This window comes from Panthera leo, chromosome F3, assembly GCF_018350215.1.
Source record: "Panthera leo isolate Ple1 chromosome F3, P.leo_Ple1_pat1.1, whole genome shotgun sequence".
Taxonomy (NCBI): Eukaryota; Metazoa; Chordata; class Mammalia; order Carnivora; family Felidae; genus Panthera; species Panthera leo.
This window is the reverse complement of record NC_056696.1, coordinates 53,656,271-53,668,567: the sequence shown is the minus strand read 5'-3', so window position 1 is coordinate 53,668,567 and position 12,297 is coordinate 53,656,271. Positions and strand designations below refer to the sequence as shown.

The window sequence follows — 12,297 nt, the reverse complement described above, 5'->3', positions numbered from 1 at the left end:
GCAGTTTGCTATTCTGTGTCTTTTGATTTTGGTATTGGCAGAACTCTGTGCTAATGAGATGGAGCTGAACCACGGTAAAATTGAGACCTCAATACCAGGAAAATATAGCATTTTCTTTTTACCGCAAGAAGTGGGAAAATTAGTTAACACCTCTCCTACCTTAAGGTGTAATTGGATTCAGAAAAAGGCTAACTTAAAGCAGGACCAGGTCTGACATCTAAAATCCTCACAAGGTAACAAGAATCAGTTTGGTTTGTTCGCTGTCATTTCTCATTATAATCTTTGTCACGAGAATGGATTCATGTTGTGCCATTTTCTGTTCTTGTTACAATCTTTGTCACATGAATAAGATATCAGGATGTTAATGCCTGGCATACAGTCTTCTGTGTGTGATGATACTGTACAAGACTACGCTGACCTTTGCAATATTATGTATTCTGATTGGTTGTTCATTTCACCTCTTTCCCACAAGTTAATAAGGCTGTAAAAAGGAGAGAACTGAAATGGCCAGCCAGTCAAATTATAGAATATTGAAAAGGTCAGAGCAGTACAGCACAGAGGAAGAAAAAATTATGGAATATATGGTGCATTAAAATTCTTGTGACAACGATTATAACGAGAATGGGAAAGGATACCCATTTATGTTATATCAATCTAGAGAACCCCATAGGATGATATTCCTGAGACAGCAATCATTTACGCATCCCTGAATCATACATATCTATTTACATTGGTTTTGCTTAAAAAAAGAATTGTATAGAAAGTATCTTATTCTTTGACAAATAACGTTAAATGTGAGATTTTTGGCCTTGGAAAATGGGCATTAGTGCTATTAACATTTTTGTAGGATGCCACATCTGAAGCTAAGAAAATGTTCTTTATAAGTAAAATCTGTTGTAAGATTTATTTGGGCTGTTTCTCAATTTAACACTTTTTCTTTCTTCAAAATAAAGCAGAAAAGCAGAAATAAAGCAGAAATTCACTGAGTGAATTAACTTCTTTGAAAATCTTATAGAATGTAAAATATCCTGAGATAGCCTCCAGGAGCTTATTTAAAAATTTTACACGATCTACACAAAACTTATGGGTCTTTTGCTTGTGATGCATGATGTTGGCCAATAGCAAAGAATCTCTCCTTCCCCTGCAACCTCAGTGGGAAGACTGAAAGAGAGAGAAATACTTTTTAGAAAACCTGAAGTTATTGTTCTCAAGTGTGAAAAATGATTGCTCATTTTAAAAATTATTTCTATGCGTATTTAAGTGTTTCTTACAGGACAAAGTCATAGCTTTTGTAGTCTGTAAAAGATAAGTCTGGCTCAAGAGGCTGCTTTATACTTACTGAAGATGCATCATTTCACTAATAAAGTAAACATTTTATAGCCTAAAGCTTCAGTCTAAAGGCATCATTGACAAGCATGTCAAAAGTGACCTAATTATTTTGGGAAACAGAGGAAATAAATTTTGATCATTGCTTTAAGACTAGCTTGAACGTAGATTACATGACCCTCAAATCAGTAATTCAGCATGCTTTAAGAAGAATCATCAATGATTCCTGGGCCCTGACTTCTGAGAGTCTCAGTCGGTAGGTCCAGAGTAGAACTCAGGGATGTGGATGTTGATGAAGTACCCCCAGGTGATTTTAATGGAGGTGAACCCCAGAACACTAGTGTAGATGACCTCATCTGCAAAGTGCTGAGTACAACCCCCGGGTTAAAGCCCAGTGGTGCAGACCACAGCCAAAGAGGTGAATGAGGGGAGCTCCTTTTCACACTCACGGTGCCTGGGGGCAGGGTGATGGGAGAGTTGTGGTTCCAGAACACTGGAGCTTAACTGGGCCTGCACCGTCCACTTATACTTACAAATGGGGTCAGCGCTAAGGCTGACCAGACAGAAATGGTCACCTCTGATAGGAAATGCTTATCGTTTTAACATTTTCCAGCTTGACTCTTGAGGCTAGACCAACGGGGCTGCATTTTCCAGCCCACTGAAAACCAAGTTTACGCAGTGAGAAGCAGTAAAGCAAGACCCTCTCAAGAAGGGGTATCTGAGGACTTGCGTTTTAAGAATTTTCCCCCAAGGTCTAGGAACTCAAACTGGTCAAATTCAAAGGAAGAAAGTGAAGACAGAATAAAGTGGAGAAAACCCAAATCTGTGGATCCCGTTTTGGTTTTGAATCTGGAGAGTTTGGGGCTTCACTGAGGGTTGAAATCCTGTCGGTTGCTCTAGGCCTATGAAATTGAGCTGCGTGTCCTTCGGGGGTAAGGGAGCATTGGACTCATTCGGCTGTGTGGTTCCTGTAGATGTACAAGTTCTTTTTGTGAGCTGAACGAAATGGTTATGTAATTGCATACTTCTCATAATTATTGAGTAATTATATACTTCTTATAATTACTGAGTAATCATTGTTCTATAACTAGAACTTAATGTTACAACTAATTGTATAATTACCATGTATTAATGTTATCTGGGAAACTTAGAATAAAGTGGTATTTAATATATTTCCCCTTGCCACACCATTTTCAAAGCTAGCAAAAAAGTGTTTGTTTTATGGCTAGAAATTTCCTTCAAAAACAAACAAAATACAAGAGGAAAAAACCACACTAGTATTATAATCATAGATGTTAACTCATTGATCTTACGTTTGCACCTGGCTTGAAAATTGTATTCTCTTGGCTTAATTTTAGAATTTTCACTGTGATTTTACAATCTTCATTTGTGTGTGTGTGTGTGTGTGTGTGTGTGTGTGTGTGTGTGTGTGTGTGAGGTGTGCTCAGGTAACACAATTTCAGGGGCAATTGACCCTCGCCCCGGGTCTCACAGGCTAAGCTGACCTTTCTGAAATTTTACAGCTGGGCACGTGACAACAGCAATTGTGTCAGCTAGAACCAGAAATGCTTCCATGGAGTTTGACATTATGGGAAATCAAGATCTTCAAATGTGGATAATGTAACTTTTCTTAGTGCTTACAAGGATTCGTATTTAAACTTACCCAGGTTTCTTGAGTGCAGGAACTATGTCTTCTACATCCTGGGCACCTTGTTATCGGAACGTAGCAATACCTGCTCTCTGTATGCGGTTGGAGTCAACAATCTTGTGTCTAATCAGGTTGACTAGTTATAAAGAACCTATGATAGCTAATATAGTGTCACTTAGAAATGTCTTTTTAAGGCGAATTTTCAGGTTTCAGGACTTCTTGTTGAAGTGTGTTACATACAGACAGCTGTGGTGTTTACTTGCATTTTAGGAATTTATAATAATTCTTAAGCGGTAAATATATCTTCGCCTTATTTTATTAAAAGTGAATAGAAATTATTTTCCCCACGTTTTAGCCCATAAGCACCACTTATTCTCTTGGGAATAAACCACTCCTTTGAATGTTCCAATTTCAAATTCAGAGTAATAAATTCTTACGTGACACTAGGGATTTCTTCTGGTCATAGAAAACACCTTAGACCTGTGTATTTTACAGCAATCATTTTTTTTCAGCTACACCCTTCCTCCCAAAGTTCTTAAAAGGTACCTTTTTAAATTTTTGTATATTTTTAAAGTTTTTGTCTGCCTTACCCACATTTCATGAAAATTATCATAACTAGACATGAGATACATACATCTTTTACATGATTTGATCTTTATTAATGATAGAGTTTGGCGTATAACCTGATGGGACAATGACCTAGTGGTAGCAGGTGCCATTAATTTTGTTTTGTTTGTTGAAAAAGATAGAATTTTTATTAATAATACATTGTTGGGTGGGAGAGAGGGAGAATGTAATAGGTAGGTAATTGCTACCAAGAAAGTAAAATACAGAATGCAGAAGTCTTAATCACTTTCTGGTTTTAAATGTTTGTTTGGAATGTATCAGTTGTACTATAGGAAACAGTCATACTTCCTAGCTTCTATAGATAAACATCAGTTACCTGCTGGGTTATGTAAAGAAATAATCTCACTTAATCTTCACAATAACATTGCAATCAAAGTATTATCATTCCCAGCTCACAGATGAAAAACCTGAGATTTAGAAATATTAAGTAACTTAGTAAAGAGCACACTACTTGGGATTCTCTCTCTGCCCCTCTCTCGCTCTCTCTGTCTCTCTCTCAAAATAAATAAGTAAAAACTTTCAAAAATATATTTTAAAAAATTACAAAAATATGATATTTTTTGTAAATATTGCAAATATTAGATTTTGTTTATTGTGCAATGCAAAATCATTTTCAGTATGTGGTCATCTTTTAAACATTTAGCCAATAAAGATTGTATCATTATCTGGAAATCTTGCAAATATGCTTTCCCCTTAAAGTTCAACAACATGTGTGTTTTTTATTCATATGCCTATATTTGTAGAATTTGTGTGGGGTGATGAAAGGTACTACAATAAAAAGTGTTTTGGCAAAGAAAAAAGGCTATTTGAGGTAAATATTGCTATTCTTAATGGGTCTCCTCTTCTGTGTTTTAAGAATAATTGTAACTAGGGCGACTGAGTGGCTCAGTTGGTTAAGCATCTGACTTGGGCTCAGGTCATGCTCTCACAGTTTGTGAGCTTGAGCCGGGCTTTGGGGGGAGCTCCTGCTCTGCTTTGGGTGAAATATGAACCTCACTTCGGGTGAGCTCCCTTTCCTCTCTCTCTCTTTCTCTCTGCCCCTTGCTCTCTTGCACCCCCCAAAACAAAATAATAGTTATAATTAAATTTTACTAAATTTCACCAATATTCTGAAAAAATTTGCCTCATGTAATCTTTTCAGGAAAGCATCTAATATAGATGATGAAATAAATGTTACAACAGGATTTTGAGTAGCCCTCATCTCATTTTAAGCCGAATTTCTAATTCTTCTGAACCTTGAATGTAATTCATTTGTGTAGAAGAGGAAGATAAAACCCTCAGTATTTTCCGGTATCTCAGACATGATACTATTTGAAAATGGATTTGTTCAAGTTTGGGAGGATGGTGGTGGTGCAGCTCGGTGAGTTCACTGAAGGTGGTTCTCGTACAAAACCAGGCAGCCTCTTTAGTTTAACATAGAGCTAAAACCAGAGCTTCTGCCCAAAGTGAGCACATACTGCTTTTCAGAATATTCTGGCCAATTCTGATTTGAAGAGGTGTTGGAGGAAATGCGGTGGTCTACCTTTCATGAAAATGAGCAACAAATACCCCAACTGATGATAAATGAAATATCGACATGTATAATTTAAATGTACCGTTTGGATTTGGAACCATTCTAGATGGGGGAAAGAGTGTGATTTCCTCCAGGCTGCACATCGCATAAAATCCAAGGGTAAAAAAACCCTCAAACAATTGTAAATAATCCATCAAGGGATCAATTTGTATGTCCGTGCAGTATTTTTCCTTACGGGCATGATACTTGTAAGAGCTTCACATTATCTTAGAATAACAACTCAGTTGCTCTGGCCACTGAGACAAATGAATGAACTCTTAAGTATATATGTTAATTTTAATAATTTTCTTTTTTATCAGAAGATCATAACTACACCCTTCTGAATGGCACACGAGTCATGCACAGTGGTGAGGAGACCGACATTTGGGTGCTCATCGAGGGCTTGGTTCCTTTCACTAACTATACTGTACAAGTGCATGTTTCCAATAGCCAAGGCGGCTTGAGAAGTGACCCCGTAACAATTGCAATGCCACCAGGGGGTAAGTCTATAAACAAGGTTTGTTACACAAATTTATATAAATGCTCTACGAAATCTTCAAGTCTACTGAGCGCTTGTTTATTGTGTGAATAATTTTTTGTTTTAGAACTTGGAGGCTCAGTTGTATTTCTGGTGTTTGGATTGTCATTGTTTTGTTTTACTGAGACCCTTTTGTTGATTTTTATTAATGTTTTTGTCGAGACTGCTTTCATCTTGCACTGTGTGTATATGTAGGTATATGTCACACACATATATCTCTTGCTGTTCATGTTAAAAAGACTGGGAAATGTTTTTTTTTGTTTGGAGATTTCACTTAGACTCAAAATGTATATTTTCCTTTTTTTTTTAATTTTGTTAATGTTTATTTTTGACAGAGAGAGGCAGAGTGTGAGCAGGGGAGGGGCAGAGAGAGGGAGACACAGAATCAAAGCAGGCTCCAGGCTCTCAGCTATCAGCACAGAGCCTGATGCGGGGCTCGAACTCATGAGCCATGAGATCATGACCTGAGCTGAAGCCAGACACTTAACTGACAGAGCCACCCAGGTGCCCCTCAAAATTTATATTTTCAGTTTGAGCTTTGGTTCTCATTCCTGGTTTTTCAAAGAACCTTATATATCTAAACCTTTCCAGATGCCAAAAAAAGGCCAGTGTGCAGTTTATACAATAGGAACACTACTCATACCACTGGAAAAATACATTTAACTTCCATGTCCTAATGATTAGAGTTCAATAGTGTCACTTTTATGTGTGATACAATCCAGATATATTTCATTTTAACTATTTGTATGAAAAGATGACTTATTTAGAATTATTATTTTGGCCTGTAGTCAATTCCACCTTGTTTTAACTATTTGTGGGGCTAATTGCTGAAAAGAACACTCCCTCTCAGATTGATATGTACAGCCCTTTAACAAAAAAAACATTTCTCAAAATAATAAGAGTGTGATTCTCCATTGAGTGTTCAGAAATTTATTATTTCTGAAAATACTGAAGCAAATGGAATCTAACGGCCTCAAGAAGGAGGTGCTCTGGACAAAGGGAGCACGTCACTATGTTGTTAACCAGTGGGACTGGATAAATATGTCTCCCATCAGAAAGGGTATGAAAGCAGCAAAAATCTCATTGCTGGTAGAAAATTAAGGGTTAACCTGCAATGTGTATGGAACCCTTCTCCCAAGGAAAGATTCAATACCTCCTGTATCATAAAAGCACTCATCATTATCCATCTTTCATGACATTATAAGACTCAATGAATAGATGTTTACCAAGACACTTGAAACTCTATATGGCAGAAGCTGCATTGTTTAAGAATGTGTGAAAGAGACAGAGCTGAACAACTCAGAGTCATATTTCATAAACCAGTAAAAAGGGGGACTGAATTTATATAGAGGCTTGTTTAAGAATTGAGGCCAAAAATACAATACAAAACAAAATCAAGAAAAGAAACCTTGAGTATTCATATTTTCATTTTTAAATCTGACTCAACATGCTAGAAGTGATACAACATCTGATGACTTAGGGCACCTGGTGGCTCAGTTGGTGAAGCGTCCAACTTCAGCTCAGGTCATGAGCTCCAGGTTTGTGGGTTCAAACCCTGCCAAGGGCTCTGTGCTGCCAGCTCAGAGCTTGGAGCCTGCTTCAGATTCTGTCTTAGTCTCTCTCTGCCCCTCCCTCACTCACACTCTGTCTCTCTGTCTGTCTGTCTGTCTGTCTCTCTCTCTCTCTCTCAAAAATAAAGAAACATTCAAAAGAAAATTTTTTTAAAAAAGAACATTTGATGACTCTATATGTTGGTATATAATACTTTTAAAATTAAAGAGTAATTAGTGCTTTAATGGAGATTTTTTAATTACATAGCAATACCTTCTAATAGGATATGTGGGAATTTAATGACTTATATATTCTTTTCATGGCATTCTCACTGATTTAGATGGTTTGTAATGTACAGCAAGCTGTGTCTCATTCATAAAATAAGGCTGATTTAATTCACTGTTCATCTGTTTAGGAACGCCTAATAATTTGCGGTAAATCTGTGTGTGTGTGTGTGTGTGTGTGTGTGTGTGCATGTATGTGTAATATTCAGTTAAACATAGCAAGCATCTAATGCCAGCTGAATACAGTCTGTACCTGTATCTGTTAGTGGTTAGTAGAAGAATTAATATTATGCAAACAGGAAGAAACTAAAAATTTTTCTAGTGGTACAGTTACTGAAGTCAACTGCTGAGTTCACTTCTATCTCTACTCTGTGGAGGCTTATTCATGCCATTGCACACTGTTCTGAAGGCTCATATTCTCTGGTATGTTGCAATCATTCACTTGCCACACTCAGAAATCGAGATTTGGGGAGATGTCACTTCACCCAAAGAGGAAGCAAAATGTCTTCAAAGACAGACAGTGATTTGCTCAAGTTTATTACAGCCATTAGGACAGACTTTTTTTTCATCATTAGATTGTTGTTGATTACAATTAGGAAACTTATAGCTTTGAAATTATCTTTTTTATGACCTTGTGGCAGTTTAAAGGTGACACCTCATTGATTAAATAGGTTTTAGTTCATGCTTCCTTTTACTTAATGATCTGAAAACATATTATCCTGATTTACACATAAAATCATGCTGAAAAGCATGTGGCATTCACTAGAATATGTGTGTTTAAGTAGAATTAAATTAGTACTGAGAGTTATTAAAGAAATCTTCCATGCCTTTGTCCAGTGAACTGTGCTTCGTACAGAAATGAATAATAAATGAACCGATGTACAGAAGTGAACCAACTTATGGGCAGAAAAGGTTCTATATGCTATTTACTTTTCCATTATATTTGGATTGTTACCATTATTGCCATTTCCTTGATTTCAATATTAGGTCTCTTTTATGGTAATGTTAAATTCCTACTATTTTTTCAATGCTGGGTTATGCAAGATGTGTAATGATAGTACCCTTAGCTACGATTTCTTCTCAGTGTAGTTTAAAAATATAATAATGGAAGGCTTAAGCAAAACAGAAATGCTCATTTTTTTTTAATCAAATGTTTGCTATCAAATGTAGACCAGGAAAACTTCCTTTACCCTCTAGATCTGGCCAAGTCCTACTCATATTTTTAGGTTTCAATTTAGAAATAAGGTCTTCAGAAAGTTATCTTTTACCAACCGAGACTGAGATAGGGCCCTCAGGTATCCTATAGTACAAGCACATTATTTTGAAATGGCCTATCTGATTGACTGTCACAATCACTGGTTATAAGGAGCTACACAGCAGGGACTGTTTTGTATTCACTTTTTTTAATGTTTATTTATTTATTTTGAGAGAAGGAGAGAGGGAGAAAGAGAATCTCAAGCAGGCCCTGCACTGACAGCCCACATGGGGCTAGAGCTTAGGAATCCTGAGATCATGATCTGAACCAAAATCAAGTGTCCATGCTTAACCAACTGAGCCACCCACGGGCCCCTCATGTTATCTTCAGTGCCTAGACCAAATCTGCATCGTAGGTGCATAACGAATAATTGGTGAGTGAATGAATAAATCAGGCAGTCAGGATAGCTTAATTAACCATTTTAAATTGTAAACTTATCATGGCTCAGACCTGTTCATGCCTCATTTTCGATCCGAGCAACCTTATATTGTAACCAGCTGTGGAAAATGTGACCTCCTCTGAAGGTAGTATCCAATGTGGGAATGCTCTGATCATGCAGATGCAACCTGGGGCCCAGACTGCAAGGAGGGCACAGAGATTGGAGGTAAGAAATAGCCTCAAGCTGCAACAACCCATCACTCTTTGACTCCCTCCCTATAGTGGTGACTTAGGTAAGCATAGATTTAACAGTTAGCATAGGAATTTGGAAAGAGGTGAGGGGACAGGGTGCAAAAACTCTTACCCTGCTACGTCATCTGTTATTTGATGGTTATGAAACATCTATTTTGATACTAGCTTTCTCTATTTTTCTGATGAGAGAAAAATATGATTAATATGCAGTTTATACTTCAATAAAGCTGGAAAAAATTTTGAGAACCAATAAACCCTGATTAATTCCATCAGGTCTTTCTTTTTCATTGTGTTGTGTTGTTTAATAACATTTTATCAAAAAATAAAGCTCTTAACTTTGAGCAAACAAATGAAAAATATAACCTGATAAACGCAAGTTATTTTGAAGATGGAAATTAAGGCAAGTGAGACCACACAGCCAACAGCTCAGCCCGTAGGTGCACAGAGACAAACCCCGATAGCATACATTTTTTATTTTAAAAATGTATTTGAAATATTAATCGGTCAACTGCAAGAGTCTGGGAGTTATTTTTCCTTCATGTACATAACATATCTCTACGCACTTCTGTGTACTCAGGTTTTTGTGTTTCTACAACTACTATATTTTTTGGCTGTTTGTAATAACAATGCTCCTATTTAGCACGAAGATACTCTTAGAAATGAAGAATATATTTAATCTGAGCTCTTGAATAGCATTATAGTGAAGGTTCAAGAGTTCTAGGGAAAAAATAAAAAAAATAAAAATGGAATCCAAATGTTAATCCATAAATATGAAACTTTCCTATGACCTTTACCCCTTCAAGGTCTGGAGTTACTAATGGGGTTAGGATTTCAACTCTTAATGGTGCTCAGTGCATTAGTGTTTTGTATGCATGGAATTCAGCATTCAGTTTAATAAGTGGTTGACATTGGTGATGTCCCTTAATTTGCTTAAATCTAATTGGCTCTTTTATCAGTCAAACCTGTATGGATTGGCAATTGATCAGAAAGGGTCAGCCATGACTCTGCATGTAGTTAAACAATGGAACCACCAGTTAAAGTCACAGTTGCATGATAATAAGCAAAGGAAGAACAAATGAGCTTAGAGGAGGAAGGCAAAGAAGCTTAGAAGTTTTGCAGGATCTTCAAGTTCAGAACAAAGGCATTATAGAGTATATAAATTTTAAATACACTGCATTTTGCCTCCAGACTTAAACCTTTTTTTCCCAGATGAACTGAAATCTTGTCTGAAACTGTCTTTGTTACATCAAAGAACTACTCAGAAAGCTAAAAGAGACAGAAGAAGCATAAAAGGGCATAGTTTAAAATGATTAGTGACAAATTCCATACTGACGAGCTAGAAACAGATTTTTTATGAAACTTTTATATTTTTCCAAAAGGAATAATTTTATTCTATTTATCTTTTTCTGAACTGCTTTATTGTAACAGTGAAAGGAACTCAGAGCCACCTAAGTTTGTGAACTTAATCCGGTTTTCTACGACAGTAAATAATTTGTCATTTGTGCCTTCAAATTGATGAGAATTATTATAACCTATAAACTTCATAAAAATACCAAGCTTGAGGAACATGTTTCTTTTCCAAAGGTGGGTTATTAGAGAATCAAAAACGGAGAGAGGAAAAACAGTTGTAGGTGGTTTGTTTTAGAATTTGTTGGAATTTGTTTCTCTTCCCTTGACCCGTATCCTACCCCTCATCACCTAAAACAGTAATGAAATAAAAGGAGGGCAACCTGTTTGGAATTAATAGTTAGGCACATTGTAAAAGTATAGAGTTTGGAAACCCACAAACCTAGATTTGAATGCACCTCCTTCACTCTCTGGCTGTGCAACTATGAGTAACCCACAGATATATCTGAGCCTCAGTTTGTTCATCCATAAAACCGGCTCAGTGGTAATTCCCATATGATAGAGGATTAAACAACACAACTTATATAGTTTAGCACAGTGCCTATCTGGATAAACATTTGGTGCTTGCTACCTTCTTGGTTCTATTTTACTGCTAAGACTCCTTTGAGGTCTCTTGTGATATTGTGATTCATAAGAAACACAGGTGTGGTCTTTGTCCCCAGTTCTGACCCAGAGCTCCTAGATCCCTTGGAATTTCCTAGGTGATGAGAGCTATAAAGGTGTCTTTTGTTATGTTGCTAAGGTTACTTTTGGACCTCACCTAAGGGTGGGAGTTGGTTGCCAGTAGTGTGAAGCAGAGAAGTTTGGAACTTTCATCCTACTTCCTGTCCCGGGGGGGGGGGGGGGGGGGGGGGGCGGGTAGGGAGGACAAGGGAGGAGGCTGGAAGTTGGATCAATCTCCAATGGTCAATTATTTAGTCAGTAGGTAGGTAAGGAAGGCTCCATAAGAACCCAATAAGGATGCAGTTCAGAGAGCTTCCAAGTTGGTGAACATAAGGATATTAGGGGGGTGGGGTGATGCCTGGGTGGCTCAGTCAGTTAAGCATCTGACTCTTGGTTTGGGCTCAGGTCATGATCTCGCAGTTCATGGCTTCAAGCCGTGTTTGGGATTCTCTCTCTCTCCCTCTCTCTCTGCCCTTCCCCAGCTCACACTCCTGCGCGCGCGCTCTCTCTCTCTCTCTCTCACAAAATAAATAAATAAACTTAAAAAAAAAAAGAGCATATGGCTATTTGAGGAGAATGTCCAGTTTGAATAGGGCATGGAAGCTCCATGCCCATAAATCTTGCCCTATGCATCCCTTCCCTCCTGGGTTATATCCCTTGTAATAAACCAGTAGTCTAGTGAGTAAATAGGTTTCCTGAGTTCTGTGAGCTGTTCTAGCAAATTAAACCTAAGGAGGGGTCATGGGAATCTCTGATTTATAGCTGTTTTGTCAGAAGCACGGGTGACAACTTGTATGTGTGTGATTCAGTCTTGTG

The 12,297-nt window shown here is 37.4% G+C and overlaps 1 protein-coding gene across 1 annotated transcript in view; it reads left to right on the top strand.

Annotated features, from left to right (window-relative positions):
• Nucleotides 1-12,297, top strand: part of USH2A (usherin) — a 743,753-nt gene that overhangs the window by 443,596 nt on the left and 287,860 nt on the right. The window contains exon 39 of the mRNA XM_042925179.1: nucleotides 5,474-5,653. Within this exon, the coding sequence (XP_042781113.1) occupies nucleotides 5,474-5,653 (180 nt within the window). The remainder of the gene's footprint in view (nucleotides 1-5,473; nucleotides 5,654-12,297) is intronic.